This window comes from Ambystoma mexicanum, chromosome 3p (assembly GCF_040938575.1).
Source record: "Ambystoma mexicanum isolate Mex_15411 chromosome 3p, UKY_AmexF1_1, whole genome shotgun sequence".
In the NCBI taxonomy this organism is placed as follows: Eukaryota; Metazoa; Chordata; class Amphibia; order Caudata; family Ambystomatidae; genus Ambystoma; species Ambystoma mexicanum.
In genome coordinates, this window is record NC_090925.1 from 1151976624 (window position 1) to 1151997464 (window position 20841).

A 20841-nucleotide genomic window follows, 5' to 3' on the forward strand; every position below is an offset into this window, starting at 1 on the left:
TTGTGGGTGGGACAAGACTCATATGCAAATAGATATTTCTCTCTGTGCGGTATGTAAACACAAGGTTATAGATCTCCTAATGGGAGCCATCCCATTGAGCATTTTATTTGGCCACATTCATTAGCAGTAGAAAGGACTCCCACAATTTTCTCACCTGAGCCAAGAGTGAGTGAGAGGGACTGCCAATGGGCAGAGATCCCTCATGATAGAACTGGAGGGAAGAGATCAAGACTATACAAATAGTCATTATTGCAGTATTTATCCGAAAATTGCTAATATATTGAAGGTTCAATTTAACGGTCCAAACGTTCTGCCTATTTCAAGTGTTTCAGGGACATCCATCCCTGGTTATTGTTTTTGAGACAAAGAAAAAAACTGTACCCCCATTTGAAATATATAAAAACACATCTGTATGCATATTTATAAACTGATGGAATGTGATATTACTGCTTATTGTACATTTGCCCATTGCTTCCTCCTTTTTTCTTTTTATTGGCAGGAGGTTCCTGGAGTATGCTCTTCGCACTGCAGGTAAGGACATTTACTCTTCTGCCATTTTTACAGGTTTCCTTAAAGCCCTGTACCTGCATGATGCCCCACGCATTGACAGAACTCGGGGCACTCCCTTCATGCGAGTAGTGTACGTTGCTGGCAAAGAGCACACAGTTAACAGTGCAGGTCCAGCACACCACGACCCTACACCCCAAGCACGGTACCCTTTGTACACCGCATATCCCAAACTTAAGGTTAACTCTTGGAGGCACTTATGCCAGCACTACGCAATGAAGGCCTTTAAACAAACTCAAGAGCATTGCATAAAGGGATGTCAGTAGCTGTTTAACCAGCTTCCTCTCTTGCAACAGCAAGCATCTTCCAGTGAATTAGAAGTTTGCTTTATGATCAATACATAGTTCACAGAACTCCAGGTACTCACTCAAAAACTTGGAGGCCTTCTGAAAGCTGTCAGACTGATGGAGAAAGTGAGCAACCAGAGTCTGCAATTAAACATTCAGCCATGTTGCGCATTTTCAAGAGGGAGTTCATCAACAGGATAAGTTGCTAAATTCCACACACCCCAGCTAGATGATGAACATTAATGTTCTTGCTAAAAACGGTTTGTGGCATTTTACTTCTACAATAACGTGTGTACTGCTTTATCCAAAGTATACTCTTTATCAATAATTGATAAATGCAAGTTTAAGTCAACCTGTTGGAATGTTCATTTGTGATCTGCAAGTGGCACACATTTTCCGCAGGTATATTAATAGAGATAGAGTAATGCAAATCAACTCTTTTCTTCTACTTGGAACTGTCCAAGGACACAAAGCTAAAACATTTCTACAAACATGATAAAAGAATGAATGCTTTGTAACCATCACTAACCCCGCCTACCAGGCCAACCATGCCTACCCCTGTGCGTATTTGAGAATTAATTTCAATGGTTTCAAAAAGTGTTCTTCTAAGTAGACTACAGAAAAAGAAAGTGTTAACACGTTCTTATATTGCAGGTCAATCAGGCAAAGACGAAGACTGTTGGTTAATGCTACCATGTGGGTCCCAATATTCAATACCTCATCCAGCCATTCCCAATTTTCGAAGGTTGCAAATACATACACGTTACAGAAGACAGTTCCTAAACAGGTTCGGTGGCAAGACAAACAATTTCAGAACGTTAATAAAAAAAGGAAATCAAACACTCACCAGCCCATTTTCAGACTTTGTTTTCACATCAAGTTTTATTAAACCAAAACCTAAAAGACAAAGCGTTATTAACAATTAAAAAGCAAGCACTGGTCAATCTGAATTCAATGTATGGCTACAACTTTGGCTTTTCAAGAAGCTCTTGGTGGAATAGTTACATTAGGGCAGGATTTCCACAAAACGCAGACATCTGCTTTTTATATTTTAGTCACACGCACTGGTTGAAACTCTTACAACATGTTGCAACAGGCATTCAGCAACATTTAAAGGATAATACCTTTATTAGGCTAATGTATTTTATTGTAGAAGGCTTTCAGGATTCCATAACTAGCTGTTTCCTTCACACTCCTTTGAGCCTGGCATATTAACTATTTTGCTTTAAAAATAAAAAAATAAAACAATAATAAAAAAAACATTCCGCACGTTTTGACTGGCTAACATTACTCCCAGACATGTTTTCAAACCTTTCACTCGATCAATATTAAAACGCCCCTTGAATACGTGGCTCATTAATAAGGCATCCTGGTTCAAGTCTTCTTTGGGAACAGTACTGTAAATTTCCCAGAAGTCTTTTAAAATCTTCAGAATCATCTGATTCTGTACACATTGCTGAAAAGGGGATATCATCAAAATGTTTGTGTGGCCCCATATTCACAGTCCCCTGTGTGAGATTTTCGGTAGGGTGGGGGTGGAAGAGAGCTGGATGAAATCTTTGTGAAAGGACCACATTCCCCCCCCCCCGAACTCAAGTGCTCATGTGCTGAGTTTTTGTATGGGGCAGACCGCTCCCTCTGACAACCAGCGCTCCGGAAGATGGAGGGGGGTGCGAGTGGATTGCTACACAGGGGCAGGGGGTTACATTATTACTATACTTTATGGGGCTGGAACAGCAATCACTTGACCTTTCAAATCAAATCGCTTTTTTGTCTCTGCTCTCCATCCCTAAAGTTATCCAGTAGAAGGCATAGTTTGCTGCTTAGTGAGAGGCGGCCTTCACCCAGAAAAAATGCCTGTATGTAACGGTCATACTTACATGACAGACAGAAGGGGCATATGGGATGCCCAGTAACAACTGGCAACTTTATATCACACTGTATGCACGACTTGAAATCGGGTGTCAAGACCTTAAAAGCCTTTATTTCCAAAATGTTATCAGATGGTCCTCCAACCAAACTGGAGTAATAACTAAAGAAATGCACATGAATTTCAGTTTTCAGAAACATCTCGTCATATGACAGAGGGTGAGAGCACAGAACACATTGCTTGACTGAAAATCCCTGTCTAAACGTTGAAACCTCAGTGAAATCTAAAGGCAGGTTAAATTGACCTTTTATGAATAGCAAAAAATTAACTCAAGATTACCTCCTTCGTGCTAAGCATTCACGAAGTCCTCATACCAAAAGATTGCAAAAATGCAAAAAAAAAAAAATGCAGAAAAAAAAAAAAAAAAAAAAAAAAACACCACACGCCTTCATTGCTTGTCACTTGTAAAAATCACCTCGGGGATTACAATCTCGTAAATAAAAAATAAATCAATAGAAGTGTTGAGTGACTATGTCTAGGACTCCCAATACTTTTTCAGCACCTTTGTCTAGAATAGAAAATAGCATGTTTTTTTCCAGTGGTCAGCGATAGGAACAATGAAGGACTTATGAATCTTGGCTGGTAGGTCAGTTGCTAGAGAAGTCAACTTTGCGTTGTTTTTGTTTAAGTTTCACCTTAAAAATCAATGGTTGTTGCATCTTATACTCATGAAAGTTGGAGCCCATAGACTGGTTGTTATAGCCCATTTACAGATTGCTGCATCCCTCACATCGCTTATTGTAACCCATACACTAATTTTGACATCTCACGGATGGAGTGTAGTACTCCAGATCAAGGCTCAACATTTCGACTTGCTACTAGTCAGTGGCTAGTGATAATTGACAATTGGGCAAGAAATAATGCGCAATTTGTATCTGTAGAATTGCGATTTTTATGGCTTGCTAGTAGCTTGCAAGGCAACATTTTGACCCCTGCTCCGTCACTCACCCACTCAGTCAGTCACACACGCACACACGCTTGGCAAGAGTCCCATTTTCCCCAGTCAATGGCTAGTGGCAAGTGCATTCACAGACTGTGGCATCTACATAATTATTAATGCACCCCACACATTCTGATACTTAATTGCTGCCCCCCATAAACCAATGGAATCTGATAAAAGGACTGAAGTCCCATATACTGATTGGTGCCTTCTACAGATTGGTTGGCAAATACTGATTTTAACATCCCATAAATGTGTGAGAACGGAGTGATTGTTGCAGACTGTTGAAAAAAAGTGATGTAGAGGCAATGTAATAATTAAAGACTTGTTTATTCAAGCCTAGTTCAAGCGACAGCAGGCACCACCTCTAAAGAACCCAACTGAATATCTTCAGAACTCCATAGAGAACTCCACAAATAATAACACTAAGAATACACATGACTGAAATAGAACACTGAATAGAAAACATGAACAGAACTTTGTGATTGGTCTGGATCCACACTCAGAACTATATTACCTTGTTAATTACCTTGTTAATAATTGTTCAATACATGTCTACCTAATTAACACATATATAGGTAGACTCAACACACCTTCCCCCTTTCAATAACCCTGGTTTATTTACTCTAGTACATAATCTCACAACCAAAGAGGTTTACCTCTTCTTCTTTCTGTGCTGGTACTAACATTTGTGTCCTGTTGAACACTCTTACCAACCCCTCCAGATTCATGCACTAACTCATTGTCATTGCCATTATCATCTCCATCACTATTTTCTCCATCCTCTACTGCTTGACCATTGTTATTACATTTCACTAATTTGGACATGGACCAGCATTCCCCACCTTCCATTATGACCACATTCCCTCTTACTACCGCTATTTTCTTAGGCCCAATAAATTTGCTCTCGATACATTTAGGGGACAACCTAGGGTTTTTTACATATACAAATTCACCTTCTCTCCATACCAAACTCTTGGATTTCTTTTCTGTGTCAAACCTTTCCTTGTATGCATTTTGAGCCTCTTTGATAAGTGTCACAATTTTATTCCTATCAATATTCACACTCTTGGCCAAGTCAAGCCACCCTGGACAGAGTTTAGTACCCGGCTACCTGCCCTTGAGAGACATAAATGGTGAGACTTTGGTAACAGTGTGGGGCGTCGTGCAGTAGTTCCAAACCATTTCCCTCAACACTTTCTGCCACTCTAACCCTGCCGCCATTGCTAACTGCAAGCTTCCCTTTACAAATCTATTTGCCCTCTCTACCAGCCCATTGGCCCTGGGTTGATAGAGTGCTGTTCTGTAATGCCTTATACCAAACATTTTGAAAAACTCCACCATCTTGTCAGAACAAAATTGGACGCCATTATCTGAGATTAATTCCGTGGGGAAGCCTTCCCTGTAAAATGTTTCTTCAAAAAATGATATCATTTGGGCCGTGGTTGCTTCACCAATTGCCTTCCACTCTATCCACTTTGAGTGGTAGTCTACTAACACTATTAAATATTTGAGATTCTCCACCAAATTCTGTAGTGGGCCCATCAGGTCCACAGCCACCTTTTTCCAGGGTTCACCCGGAACACTAACAGGTCTAATGGGTGCTTCCCTCACCACCTTACTTTTATCACTCCTCTCACACTCTCTGCAGTTTTTCACACACTTCTCTACTTCACTGTCAACTGCCGGCCACCAATAAAATTCTCTGATGTATCTTTTGGTTCCTCCCATCCCTAAATGGCCTTGGTGAGCTATGCTCACTAGCTTGGGTCTGACATTGCTGGGTGGAATCACTTTGTTACCCTTCCTGAGCTTTATACCGTCTTCTGATAAATTCAGCTCATCTTTTATGCAGTAAAAGCATTCAAATTGTTTTTCTACCATGTTTTTGTGGGGCCACCCTGTCCTGGTCCATACCTTGACTTGATTCAATATAGGATCTTCACTATCAGCAATCTTCCATTCATCTCTACTTATGGCATTGTATTCAACCTCAGCAATACTCACACCCTGCTCTAACAACGCTTCCTCTGAATCCTTGCCCTCCACCGGTAACCTAGACAAACAGTCTGCTACTACATTGTCTCTACTTGCTATGTACACCATCTTGAAGTCATAGGCTAGGAGTTCAATCATCCATCTAGAAATTCTGGGTGATCCTTTGGCCCACTCTACACTACCTAGTAGTTGGACTAAAGGTTTATGGTCAGTTTTTACCGTAAAAGTTTGACCCCATAAATAGAATTTGAAATGTGCTACAGCCCACGAGACCGCCAATGCCTCCCTCTCAATTACAGAGTAGTTTTCTTCCGCTCCCTTCAATGGCCTTGAGGCAAACGCAATTATATGTTCGGTCTTACCGGAGTCCACCTGAGACAAAGCTGCACCTAGACCCATATTACTTGCATCAACCGATAACACAGTTTTTCTTCCCGACACAAAACCTCCCAAGGAGGGCGCTTGTACTATGCACTCTTTTATTTTCCTAAAAGCTTCATGGCATTCACCCGACCACACAAACTTCACATTCTTTCTCAACAAATCTCTTAACGGAGTGGAGATGGTGGCAAAACCATTTACGAATTTGTGATAGTACTCCGCCAGCCCCATGAATGAACGTAACTGATCTTTGTCACGTGGCTGGGGAGCACTGCTGATGCTATCAATAAGAGACTTTTTTGGAGCAATACCATCGCCAGAAATTCTATGACCTAAATAGTCTACTTCTCTAACAGCAATCTTGCATTTTTTTCTTTGCACAGTCAACCCGGATTCTTTAAGTCTCACTAGGACAGCCCTCAAAATCTCATTATGTTCCTCTTCATTTTCAGCAAACACTAGTATGTCATCCTGAAACACTGTTACTTTCCTTAGCCCTCTAAGCACTTCCTCCATCACGCTTTGAAAAACAGAAGCAGCGGAGGCTAATCCAAAAGGCATGCGATTGTATTTGAACACTCCCTTGGGAGTGATGAATGCTGTGAGATGCTGGCAACCTTTGGACAACGGAACTTGATGATATGCTGCTGACAAGTCAATGATGGAAAATACTTTCGGTTCCCCCAGGGTGGAGAGAGTCTCCAATATGTTAGGAAGAGGATGTCTCTCTACAACAATGTTCCGATTGAGGCTGCGTAAATCTACACATAGTCTCAGATTTCCATTTGCCTTGGCTACTAGTACAACCGGCGATAACCATTCTGTTGCTGTTATAGGCTCAATTACTCCTTTGTCCACCAAGTCATTCAATTCTACACGAAGCTTACTTCTCATCTTCAATGGCACTTGTCTAACCTTGTGTATCACCGGTTGCGCATTATTCTTTAGTTTGATATGGTGTTCAAAGTTTCTAAGTTTCCCTAATTTCTCGGAAAACACTTCAGGGAACTCTTTAGTCCAGACATCATCTTCCACTTCAGCAATAGATATTGGCTGGGGAGCATTTGCCTGTTTTTTCCCCCCTAGTTCTTTTGTTCTTCCCATCCTAATAAAGAGGCTCCCTTGTTTGCTACCAGAATGTTGGCCTGACATTCTTTTTCTTTGTAACTGACGGATGCAGCAAATTCCCCCAGGATTTCTATTGTAGATTCTCCATATCCACAGGCTCTAACATCAGTGGGTTTAATTGCCCCTTCACCCTTCTTCAATATATTTACTAAAGTGTCCCTTGTGATTATGGTCCAAGGAGAACAAGTGTCTACTTTCATGACTAAACTGCGCCCATCAATCAGAAAGGTGTCTGCCGGTCCTTTAGTCTCGCCTGAGATAGCTGAAATTTCGAAAACAAACTTGGCACCTGGTTCCTGGGTGGCTGACACTTCTTGAATGTTGTAATTTCTCCTGACCGATTCCTCAATGCTGGCTCTGTTCTCTACTCTGGGTTCGATGAAATTTATGGAAGTAGCTTTGCATACATTTGCAAAGTGTCCTCTATTCTTGCACTTAAAGCATTCGGCAAATTTGGCAGGGCATGACGGAAAGTTTGCACCATGTCTGGGGTTACCACATCTGGTGCACGCATTTCTTGTATTCCAATTACCTTTCTTTACACTGGGAATGTTTGGCCTCTTCCTCTGGTCTATTGCACAGACTGACATGGCGGTCGGATTTTGTTTGTCACCCTTTAGCTCCTTAACATATAATGATGTCTGCTCGATGCTCCTGGCTAATTCGAGTGCCTCATCCTGTTTCATATCTTTGGCCAGTAGCTTCTCTTGGATTCTGGCGTTATTGGTGCACCTGAGTAACTGATCCCTGATTAGAGAATCAGTCAGATGCTCAAATTCACATGAGTAACTTAATGACCTCAAGCAGGCGACATATGATTCAACTGACTGACTGTTCTTGTACTCTCTGGAAGAATTTATGTCTTTCAAAGCTGACATTTTTCCTGGGCTCAAAATGGTCCTGTAGTTTTTTGAGGGCCAATACATATTCATCCGCATCACCCGCCTCCAACATCTGGTCTCCAGTCAGCCCATCGAAAATCCTGCGTCCTTCTGTGCCCAAATTGTGAACTAACAGAGCTTTTTTGCGAGCTGAAGAAAATCTATCACCGCCCATTGCCACCAAGTAATTCTCGAATGTGTCCTTCCACTTGTCCCACCTGAGGGGGGGCCGGCCAGGTTCATTGAGGAATGAGTAGGTGGAGGAATTGATGCTGCCATGATGAGGAAAACTGGCCAGCTGTGAGTGTGTGGGAAGTGGCTATGGTGGCTGTCAAATTTGCTCACTGTGTGAAATGTAAAACTCCTGAGTTCCTTTTATATAAATATTTTTCTGGAACGAAATCTCTTCATTGTTATAAAATCAGCATTCCTTTTTTTCTTAGCTGACGTCACAATGGAGACCGGGGTCTTGAAGATGATGCCGATTCGTTGCTGGGCAACTGGTGTCACAATGGGGACCGGGGCTCGAGTTGACACTCCCTCTGCTGCGTGTACTGCCGCGTGTATCTGCGCGCTTTAGATCAGCTGGGAACTGCATGCGCTAGCAGAAGGCGGCGAGGGGCGGAGCTAGTGCTCAGACAGCTGAGAGCCTCGCTCGCAGCTCGCGGGGCCTGCTCTGATACAGCAGCTTCTCGCGCAGCTCATGCACAGCTCGCGCTACTCCCCCGCTGCTCTCACCCCAATAATATGGACTTGCCTGTTCGGTTTCCTTCCTCAGCGATGTTCCTAGTAGCAAACGCAGGAAGTGAACAGCAGGCCTGCGCTCTGGTAGCTGTGCGCGGCTCCCTTGCGGCTCTTTTTTTTTTCCTTCGAGCGGACTTGCCTGGATAGCCTCGCCTGCTTCTTCCTTTCTTCTCCGCCCACAATCTGCCTCGCCTGCTGTCGCTGATGCGGGGCGGAGGCAACCAGTGCCGGCAACTCAGAAAACACAGAGATCGAGTAGCTGGGACTGGCGTCCGGGTCCGTAAACAAATCCTTGTCGCCAATGTTGAAAAAAAGTGATGTAGAGGCAATGTAATAATTAAAGACTTGTTTATTCAAGCCTAGTTCAAGCGACAGCAGGCACCACCTCTAAAGGCAGAACCCAACTGAATATCTTCAGAACTCCATAGAGAACTCCACAAATAATAACACTCTAAGAATACACATGACTTAAATAGAACACTGAATAGAAAACATGAACAGAACATTGTGATTGGTCTGGATCCACACTCAGAACTATATTACCTTGTTAATTACCTTGTTAATAATTGTTCAATACATGTCTACCTAATTAACACATATATAGGTAGACTCAACACAGACCATATCCTGCATCTTGATTATTGTATCCCATCACTGCCTCCCAAGTACTGCTCCATCCCTTACAGTGCTCTTTGAATTGATGCATCACAAATACATATTGGCGAGTGCCCCAAGTGATTACTGCAACCCATACTACACCCCAAACAGAGTTCCAATTGCTGCACCCAATTCCATGCTAGTGTAGTTTCCTGGTTTTTCCTGGTGCGGATATATTGCCGGCATTATACGCTGCAAGTAGGCGCAATGCACTGGACTTCATTTTTAGAAATTGTGTGCGGCTGTACTGCATGACTAATTCTGTTTTATAAAATGTGAAAGGCTTAGAGTTCAAACTAAATCCTATTTTAAAAGAAACATTTTTTGTTCGGTTTTTACTCAAACATCTCTTCAATCGACACCTCATCCACAGCCGTTATGGCGTGCTAGCGTGATGTCTAGTCTACCAACCACATCTATACCCGCAGCCAGTTGCTCGCTCAAGCCATGATATGGCATTTATAAAGCGCCTATAGTAAAGGCGCGACGTGGCAAGGGAGGGGGAACAGAGGGAAGACAGACAGAGACAGCGATCCTACTCGGCCAAGTGTCATTCAGATTGCGCAAGTGCAGGGGAAGGGGGAAAGAGGAAAAGTGCGAAGTGGGAAGGGGGGGGAGGGTTGGGGACAGTGCAGTTCATGGAGTAATATAATAAATAAAACAGTAAGAAGTAGGGCCAGCTGGTGGCAAGGGTAAGTGCAGAAATCAGGTGTCAAGTGCTGGTGGGGGACTGTAGGGATACAGAAAACAGTCCAAGTGCGGGGGTTGCTAGGGAGGCAGTGCAGGTGTGTAACTGTCAGGGGAGGAGACCTGGGCCTGGGAACAGAGGGTGGCCAGGTAACCAGTACAGTTTCAGCCAGGAATTCAGGAGAGGAGAGGAGGAGAGAAAGCAGAAGCAAAGAGGAAGGTGTTGAGGTGCTTCCGGAACTGAAGATGGTTCTCCTCAAGTTTCAGGGAAGCAGGGAGGCTGTTCCAGCGGGAGGCCCCAGCCGAGGAAAGAGATCTACCACCAACTCGTTGCTTGGAGAAGCGACTGACCCTGAGGGAGCTGGAGGTGAATGAGCGAAGAGCTCGAGAAGGAAAATATTTAGGAAGAGAGAGTTAAAGGTATTGAGGCCCCAGAAGGCCTTGCGGAAAATGCAGAGGGTTTTGTACTTAATCCTCGCAGCCACTGGGAGCCAGTGCAGAGATTTCAGTCCTGGAGAGATACGATCCCTGGGCTTGAGGCCAAGGACAAGTCTTGCAGTCCTGTTCTGGATGAGTTGCAGAGGGCGGAGAGTAGCAGCAGGCAGATTTAGAAAGAGGCTGTTGCAATAGTCCAGCCTAGAGAGAACCAGAGCTCTGGAGACAGTTAGCTTCTGGGGGAAGGAGAGGAAAGGAAGAATATCTCTGAGGAGGTGCAGCTGGTAGTGTGACTGCTTAGAGACAGAGATGTGAGGAGAGAAGGAGTGTGGAGTCGAAGATGACCAAGGTTTTTTGCCTCGCAGGTGGGAGCAAGAAGAGGGCCAAGAGAGGCCGGTCAGAGAGTGACAGGAAAGGAGGGAGCGGGTGTGCCGATGAGGAGAATCTCAGTCTTACGGGCATTAAGGCAGAGATCATTGGCGGCACACCCCTCCTGGATAGCAGACAGACAGTCAGAGATGAGGGACGGAGAAGAGGTGGCCGAAGGTAGCCTGAAAATGAGCCGAGTGTCATCTGCATAGCACTGAAAGTTGGGGCAGAGAACAGCAATGCGGAGGGCAGGAAGTGCCAGGTATTGGCTGAACAGCTAGGGAGAGAGGTTAGACCCCTGGGAGACACCATAGGTAGAGATAGAGGAGAGGAAGGACCCAAGTTGGACCTGGGAGGGTCAATAAGAGAGGAAAGAAGTCAGCCACGCCAGGGCCTGACCGGTGATACCCAGGTTATCACAGAGACGGTTGAGCAGGATGCCGTGGTTGACCGTGTCAAAGGCAAACGAGATCAAGTAAGATGAGGACATAGGGGGTGTTGGAATCAAGGTTGGAGAGCAGGTCTTCACGGATTTTCAAGCAAGCAGTTTGTGCTTCCGGCAGCTCTGAAGCCAGACTGATGGTCATGAAGACAACCAACAGATTCAGTGTGAAGATTAAGCTGGGAGATGGCCAGCCTTTCCAGGAGTTTGTCCAGGAAGGGAGTGATGGAGATTGGGCAATAGTTAGCTGGGCAGGAGGGGTCGGCAGAAGGTTTCTTAAGAAGAGGGTGCACAATTGAGTGCTTCAGGGGGGATGGGAAGACTCGGGTGGTGAAGGAGTGGTTGCAGAAGTCGTCCAGAGCAGGAGCCAGGGAGTCAATGTGGTCCTTGATCGTTTTGGAGGAACAGGGATGAACCCGTTGGAGACTTTCATAGATCGGACTGGTCTAGAAACCTCATTTTGGGAGAACAGGAGAAAGGCAGAGAAGGAGGAAGGAGAGATTGCTGAAGAAGGGCCAGAGGAAGAGCAGGGAGTAGAGGGGGGAGGGGGAGATGAAATAAGCCAGAGCGGTGCAGAGGGCCTGGGAAGGAACAGGAGAGGTAGAGATTGCAGCAGGATTGTCCAGTTCCTTGCAGACCATGCCTCCAGAAGTGCTTTATACCCACCACTCCGCCCTGCCCCCAAAATAGCCAGCAGCGTCATGAAGTAGACCATAACAGATGTTGAAATCAACCATTCCCGCCAAGAAACCAGTATCTAATATGAAGCACTGATCAACCAATCTAAAAGAATTACAAGCTCAGACAACCACAACACCCCGCGAGACCATCTACTTTCTGAATATCTGAAGATAACATGCGTAATATCAGCAACATTTAGGCGTGGCAATATACCACATGAAACTAGATAAATGGAACAACCGGGCAAGGGAGATCAAAAGAAAAACATTCTCACCCTCTGAGGTTGAACCCAACAGACAAAATAACCGCCAACCCCTCTCTCATTATCAAACAACTCGGGTGAATAAATCCCAAACTCACATAAGGGACAGGAAGCAACAAAAGAACCAACTGTCTCGCCAAACACTTGTTCCAAATAAAAAACAGCACAGATAATGATCACCCTCAAGGGCAACACTGCCAATTGGCCATGGGGTGATCATGCAGCACTCATTGCATGAGGCCATCTCACTGGCTAAAGAACTGCACTGGTAAGAGAAGGAAGAATTGCACCTCTACACAAATAAATCATCAACACAAAAGTACTGTTCTGAGACACCAGCCAGGAGAATGAATCCCTCTCATTAGTGCTCCAAGGCTCCGTCTACCGCATTCAGACACTATGAAGACATCAGATTAGATGAGCTCCTCTTGGCACTCAAAATCTCCAAACCTCAACTCCACCCAGGCAAAGTAACCAGGAACGCCCTGCTGAATGTTGTGGCGAACCAGAAGAACGACTCGGACTTCAGTAGGTTATGGTAAAAATTGATTTATTCAAATAAAGGAAAAGTGACCAACTGGCCCTATCATTATGAGGGAGATTCCCTGCCTTCTAAAACAAAAACTAAAGGGTGCTCGTAACAGTCCCAATTGTAAAGCGTCACAAGTACTAAGTACCAAATTACTAACTGGCCCTACCACTTTAGAAAACCTTACCAAAATGCAATGGAGGCATGCACAACAGCCTTGGAATGGGTTTCTGCCAGGCCCGGCTCTTGGAGGACTTACTATTAGTCTCCAGGGGCCAGTCCTCGTGTGTAGTTTGGTGATTAAAATTAGAAGTGTCTTTTAGACGGTAGTAGTAAAATCCCTCCAGGATTAATTGGAATGTACTTTTCTGTGTCCCACCTTGTGACTGTAGGACCACACAATGTCCTGTAGCGCTTTGGTAGGATTATTAGTTATCAGTCCAATTACTTTCATACAGTTGTTGGCTTCCCTAGCCTTGATACGATTCACGCCTTTAATTTCACTCCCTGGTTCATGTGACGTGTGTCCATATCATTCTCTCATTTTCCAAAAGTGTGAGTGGCTTCTCCAGCCTTCATGGACCATGTTCATATTATGTTCACTCTTATTTGGGTCATATGTCCGTGCCACTCTGTTAGGCTTTCACAGCAAACAGTGAATTTTAAAGCCTAGAGATGCAATATTTGCATCCCTCTCATACCATATTACCTGGGTCTCGTGCCGGTTCCGGTTTCCCAGCTTCTCGTTCCGTGAACGGTGTTGGCAGTCCTTGGCCCCACAGATCACAGCACTCGCTGGCGTCCTCACGGTGGGAGCGTCGTCTGCCCTCGTTGTGCTCATTTAGCTAGCACCTGCATGCACCCTGTGGAGCTCAGGGACTCTGGCTTCTTGCTATTTCTTTTCGCTGCGTCGGATGCTGGGTCCGCGGCCCACCACTGCGTTCGAGTGGTAGCGCCAACAGAAAATACTGTTTGCTTCCCGACAGGAGCCTCCTGCTTGGTCAGCGTACCCACTTCGTAGCCTCCAGCTAGCAGGTTTCGCCACCACTGGCTATGTGGCTGCGCATAGCTCTGCCCCTCCAGGACATGCGAGGCTCGCTTCTGCGTGCCATGGATTCTCCTCCCTCCGTAGGAGTCACGCTCAGTGTCTTCTCCTCTTGCAGTCCCTCCGAATTCACAATTCTTATTGGGTGTACGTATATCCTCACAATCAAAAAAAGGTGTCCTTCTTTCAGACGACAGGCAGCATTACCCAAAGCCAACAGGGTCGAAAGAGGATTGCTGGTATTTGTAGTTAAAATCTGAGAACTAACAGTTCTTTCAAGTCCTCTAGACGGACAATGAAGCCCATTCAGGGAGGCCTTTGTTGGACTGGGAGTCTTGTCCCGCAAGGGAGTTACTCCCAGTGAGGTACCACTTGCCCAGGCCCGCAGGCAGAGTCTTGTGGAGCGGGCTCACCGCCCTAGCCTCACAGGGTTGTGGTTTCCCTGAAAAGGGACAAATTGTCCAGATTCGTCACAGCATCCTCGCATGCTTCATGTAAACATATCACAAACCCTCAAAAACCTTGCCCCCCATGAAGCCCTACCAATTCTCCCTTAAATAAATAGGTTGCCACACAGTACACCATCAACCATCTCAAGAAATAAAGAATAAAATCAAATCTGGGCAGGAAACTAGAAGTTAGACAAATCTGCTCACTACCAACAACTTCAGATCTACAGGACAGAAGGTAAAAGGTAAAGAAAAAGCCCACTACTCAATACAGCGAATAGACACAAAGCACTCATTCAAAATGATGACTCTTACTTCACCAACAAAATGTTACAGACTCAGGATTATCAGCAACCTCATGGATTTTGGAGGCCTCGATCGTCAAACTACATTCAGGAATCTGTGACCATCGTCATCTCCTCACCAGAGGATCAGTGCCTCTCAACATTTAAAAAGTAATAATACAACATCCAGTGCTTTCTCTCGCCTCCGCTCACTTCACAACTCATCCAGAGATCAAGGTACCCCCAACATTCCAGACATAGCAAAACATCAAAAATGCCTAGAGAAGTTACCTTAACAACTTTGGAATTATGTGGGGACCAACTACATCGTGAACGAGTAACATGGATTCAGATCATTGAGGGAAAAGAATCAACACTCCCCGTCTACTCTGAAACCATCCTTAAAAATATTTGTGGACATAGGAAAATAGTGAAAAGCAGTACAATAGATGCCTCCTTCCCTTTACCTCAAAGATACTATACGCATGCCCCCTTCAAATCTCACTGTCAAAATATCACCTGCTGGGAGCCCCAATGTTCCAGCTGGCCACCCATTCTCTTCAACACAGACATTACCCAGATTCCTGGAAACGATCAGCATCTCAGGTCTCACATGCTACAATTACGTGGATGATAGATCAACATAGTACGAGACAACAAACTCCTCAATTTAAAACCAACATTACCTCTGCAATTGCCCCTCATGGATGGCGACCAAGTGACTGACACTCATGATCTGGAGCACCAAAACATAATCCACCAATATTTCTTGGCAGGACAAAAATAGAATCCTGCGCTGGGCTCATACTTAAATGAAATCTCATGTTTCTCGTGGATAAGGCTTTTGACCTTAAACAACAAGTTAAAAACAATACTAGCCAGAAGCATATTCTTCATCTACAATCCATTTGTCGCATCATGCCATATTGGACGTTCCCACAGAGAACCCTGCCAGCAATTACCCAAGTACTTTCAAGACTTTGTTATGCCAACTACCTTTGCCTAAGCCTCCTTGTCTACTTTTTGAATCAGCAAAAAAAAAGGAGTACAAATATCAGCAGCAAGACTCCTCCTGCAACTGGAAACATGAGCACACATGCGCCCAGCATTCTGGGCCCTTCATTTACCCACAGCGACATTCAAATCAAGTTAGAAAACATCTATATTGCATACTGTGCCTTCAATGACAGGGTCCTATAAAAAACTGCAAAGAAGTCCATTACATATCCGCATGACAGAACTATTTGATCAGGATCTAAAAACAGTTCCATGCTTAAGCAAACAGTGCAAATCTTCGCAACCAACCTATTGAACTCCATATCAAGGCATCTCAGCATCCTACAAGACATAACTTTCAGAAAGTACCCAAAAATGGAGGATACATGTCGTGAACAGGAATAGAGAGGGCACCACTTAATGTGTTTTATTATTTAAATTCCATACTTTAGTGCATGGAGCACTGCAGTAATAAACCATCCAAGGCATAGACGATGGTCATCAGGCAATTGATAAACTTTAAGTTTCCTCTAGGTGCTGTGTGCTCACCACACGGTCACAACCGGCTCTTCCTGGCTTTTATTAGCTGTTGATTCCTATGGTGTAGGTTTTTTTAATGGTGATTTAAAATTTGGCCCTGAAGACGGACACTGTCCGAAATGCATTGGCCTGGTTATGTAATATTCTGGATCAGTTTTCCTCATTGATCTGCACAATTTGATATGCAAAATAAAAAATGAAATCACCATATGTAAAATTGTCTTGAGATATATATATATAAAAATAAATGATGGGTTATTTAGAACGCGCTTAATACCCAGAGGTTTCTAAGCGCTGACCCGGGGATCGAAGCTGTGCTGCTCCATGTCGTCTTGCTTCCAAGATGAGCATGTTGCCCCCGAGTTATCCTCCCGAGATAAATGACACACAAATTATGACTGAGAATTTGAATTGAAGGTCCAACGACCTTGTGGTGAGCACACAATACCTAGAGGACACTTTAGGTGTATCAATTGCCTGTTGATACGGGTCAGCCTTGGGCCCCTCCACAATGCACATTGGAATCCAAGAACTACCCCTTGAGTACAATGGTGCCAATATGTTGAGGCCATATCCAATCGGGTCAGTCTCTCGTACAGAGCCGCCACAACACACACAGGCTCCCAAAACTACCACAATTCCCAAACAGAGGCCCAGGCGGAGTCAAGAGAAAGCCCCAAGACTAGAGTGCACTCTGGAGCCCAGTCCCAAACGGATGGGTCTCACCAGAGTCCTCCACAAGGGACACAGGATTCCCAACACCCTAGCACAAGGGCATTGGTAAGCTCGCTCAGGAAGACTCGAGGCATTTCCAGCTGTCTGGGTCATAGGCAACTGGAGAAATGCCCCAACTATAAAACCCTCCCATTCTCACCACAGCAATAAATCAAGAACTGCCAGCACTTTTCAGGCAGATAAATACCCACAGTCCAGGATCCTTTCCCAACATAACTACGAAACTTTTCTTCTTTCCAACATACATTATACATGTGGCTCCTCACAGACACAGCAGCCTAACACCTGCTAGCATCCCTCACGCACATTTCAGCAGAGCTTTTCAGAGATGACTCTGCATTACTTCGACCCCATTTTACCTTTCCACAACACATGCATCCCACATCCTCCAGACAACAAGCTCCCTGGCAGATACACACAGTGGTAATCAGTCGAGCAGGTAATTAACACCTAGAGTACACCTTTGGCTAAACAAAAGTGCCTTCAACATATACCATTTGGAAACATGCCTGTACACAGAAAATTGGCGCCTCCGGCCTGCACTCATCAACTACAGGATTTGGACTTGCCTCTCCCTCTCCTCATACTTACCTTCCAACCCCCTCCACCATTCTTCCGGAATCACATGCCGAGAGGATTCCAAAATATCACATTATATGTAAACTCTGACAGAAAAAAGGGCAATGGATTCCATAATATTTAACAATATAATACATGACTCGTCCATGTTCATATGCCTGTTTTGTTGTGGTACTTCAAAGTTGATTAGTGACAAACAAATGGACTATAGAGAGTCAAAGGTATTGTCAGTGTTGGGATGTACGCACCCCGGGGCGGTCACCCAATAAGAATTACACCTAGACACACAACTTAAGCAAACAAATCCTCAAAATGCAGACTCAAAAGCAAGCAGTAACACGGTCACGTCATTCCTGGGCACCTGAGGTTGGGAGGAAATAAGGAGGAAGCCGTGCCTGGAACGTCGTGATTCAAGAAAGGAGGAGCAGGGGTGAGGCCACTAAATTTAGTACATGGTCGGGTGGTGCACTATGAAGGATGAGGACCCGGCAAAATACATATTACTGATTCAGGAGATGTGGGGGGTGGAGACAGGGGTATCATGGGATGAAACAATAGCAATATTTTATCACATGCTGAAGAAAGAACTCCGAAAGAGGGGCAACAGGCTTTGGATAAAGTAGTAGGGATCGAGGCAAAAGGTTGGTCAGAGATTCAAGCAATTATAGTTCACCATTGCAAACGGCAACAGGAAAAGGAAAGGGATGCAGCAGATACAGTGCAGAAGGCAGAGGAGAAGTTATTACAAAAAAAATAGGCAAAATGAAGTATAGAAGGAGCTTTGTTTACGGGGTCACCCATACAGCAGGTGGAACAGAGAACAGCACCAGAGTGGACTGAAGGGGGATACCAAGGGTATCCACACAACAGAGAAAATCAGGGTGGTTATCAGGGAGGTTACACCCAGGAGGTTATCCAAGGGAAGAGGAGAGTTCCAAGGGGGCTGCAGAGGTGGAGGTGGACAATTGGCAGGATGGTGCTGGGATTTGGTGGGCCAGGACCGTGTTAGTCACATGGGAAAATGGGTCAGCTCTGTGCGACAGTGTAGGAGCAGTCAAATGTATGTATATAATCCCAGGGTGCATCAGAGTGGACCGGCAGCACCAGTCACATAACAGTATGAGAGGATGCCCCCCAAGCATTCCATATGGTGCTATGCCCGCGCAAGCGCTGCAGCGGATGCAACAACCCCAGTAACAATATCAAGCACCGTACGCCAGCAGATGCAGCTTCCGATGCTAAAAAATACACAAGTGTATGCGCAGCAAGAGACAACAGCCAGCCGCACAAGTTTGGGATAAACATGCTTTGCCTCATGACACATCGACATTGTACACAGGGTTAAGTGGGGTGGGCTGGTAGCCTTTTTGTATTCCCAGGAACTAACACGTAGCCCAATTAGGACAGACCACAGAGAGCCCTGACGTGCCCTGTCACTGCCGACCTGGAAGAGGAACCCCTGATAGGTGTAGGCACGGGTACAACAAAATCATGCATAAAGGAAGGGCGCTTCCCCTTATCAGGTAAAGTAACTGACACACAGGGATTCTCTGGGGCAATACATTTGATTCCATTCACAGATGTACCCATCAAGGTAGGTAAACGAAGAGGTATTGGCACCATTATGGTTTTCAAAGGCGATGGCGGTAAACTTGTTGAAGGGATTTGTTAAGCAAATTGAATATGATCATTCCATTTTCCAAAGAATGGGTAGGGTGTTCAACACCAGGAGTTTTTTACGCCAGGGTTTTGGCAATAACAAGGGCATTGTTCAGTGATGGCGCTACTAGGGGAGTACCCATGCACCCATAATTATTTATTTACAGAGTAACAATATCGTTCAGTTGGGTGCCAGGCGTTCAAAGCAAGCCATGGAGAGTACCATCATAATTTTTGGTGAGACCAGCAATGCCCCAAGACCATGTCTCAGGTACTATTATCACATTAGAGTTAGAGGGGGTGCTGGAAGCAGATTATAAAAGTGTGCTTATCGGCATTGATGAAGAAGGGAGTAAGTGGTGAAAAGTGTTGTGTATTTACCCTGCTCAACCATTGAGGGGTGCGTTAGATGAACAGTTGTTTGAAGAAGTGGACAATTACAGCGAGATGATCCTGGAGGTGTGTGTTCCCCGTCAAATAATGATTCAGCATAAGAATGTAGGAGCTGTACGTATTAAGTTGAAGCAGGGAGCAGTGTTACCTAGAGTACAACAGTACCCTTTGTCAAGAGACGCAGACAAAGGAATACATACACGAGAATTGTTGCGCTATGGTGGCAGGGCATTATAGTACACTCACAATCCTGTGTAACAGCAATATACCCCTTCAAAAATCAAAGGGGTCAAGTTGGAGATTCATACAAGATTTATGCCCACTGAATAGCATAGTGGAGGCAGAATTCCCACTTGTACCAAATCTCGCCACAATGTTTTTAAAATACCAAAAGAGCCCACCAATTTTTCAATATTTTACCGCATTTATCTGCCGGCGGCAGCGATTTCAACACATCAGACTCCCACAGGGGTACTGCAAGTCCCAGAGTATTTTTAACAGGGTACTACACATGGATTTGGGCAACATACATGTACCAAACACAATCATTCAGTATGTAGATCCACGGCAGAAATGTGCAGAGCAGATTCCATTACACTATTGACATTGCTTGTAGGCAAAGGGTACAAGGAGAAAAAGCAATATTGCCAAGAGGAGGTCGAGTATGTGGGACAAAAAATATCAGCAAGCAAAAGTCTAATTCCTGAAAGAGCTGTTGCAGTGCAGAATAAAGCACAGCCCACTACAGTTAAAGAGATACAACAATTCCTGGGTTTGTGCAACTACTGTAGAGCTTGGATTTTTGACTGTTCTACTTACACAAAACCTCTCTTGCATTGACTGAAAGAAGCACAGAAGAGGAAAGGGTCACTTCCCTGGACAGGCAAAATGGTGCCATGTTTTGCAGAATTGAAAAAATGAAAATGCCATAAGTAATGCTTCAGTATTGGCAACCCCGATTACCCAAAGCAATTTATTCTCGCATTTTAGCGGACAAGTAATGACTGCCCTATTGGCCCACCAAACATCCATGGGACACAAGCCTTTAGCATATTAGTGTTCATTTAGATTCAGTAACGCAGGGACAATTTCCCTATGAACAGGCTTTGGCTGCTGCAGCTTTTGCTATTGAGAAAAGCTCATCCATCACTATGGGGTGCTCAGTTAACTATGCAAAGGGCCTCAGCAATAAAAGTCATTTTTTCCAGCCCATTCATTCACATTGTAAGATGCTGCACAGTGA

At 44.6% G+C, this 20841-nt stretch overlaps 1 protein-coding gene across 1 annotated transcript in view; it reads right to left on the minus strand.

The window, feature by feature from the left end:
- Positions 1 to 20841, minus strand: part of VDAC1 (voltage dependent anion channel 1) — a 172561-nt gene that overhangs the window by 103233 nt on the left and 48487 nt on the right. The window contains exon 3 of the mRNA XM_069652541.1: positions 1702 to 1751. Coding sequence (XP_069508642.1) covers positions 1702 to 1751 — 50 coding nt within the window. The remainder of the gene's footprint in view (positions 1 to 1701; positions 1752 to 20841) is intronic.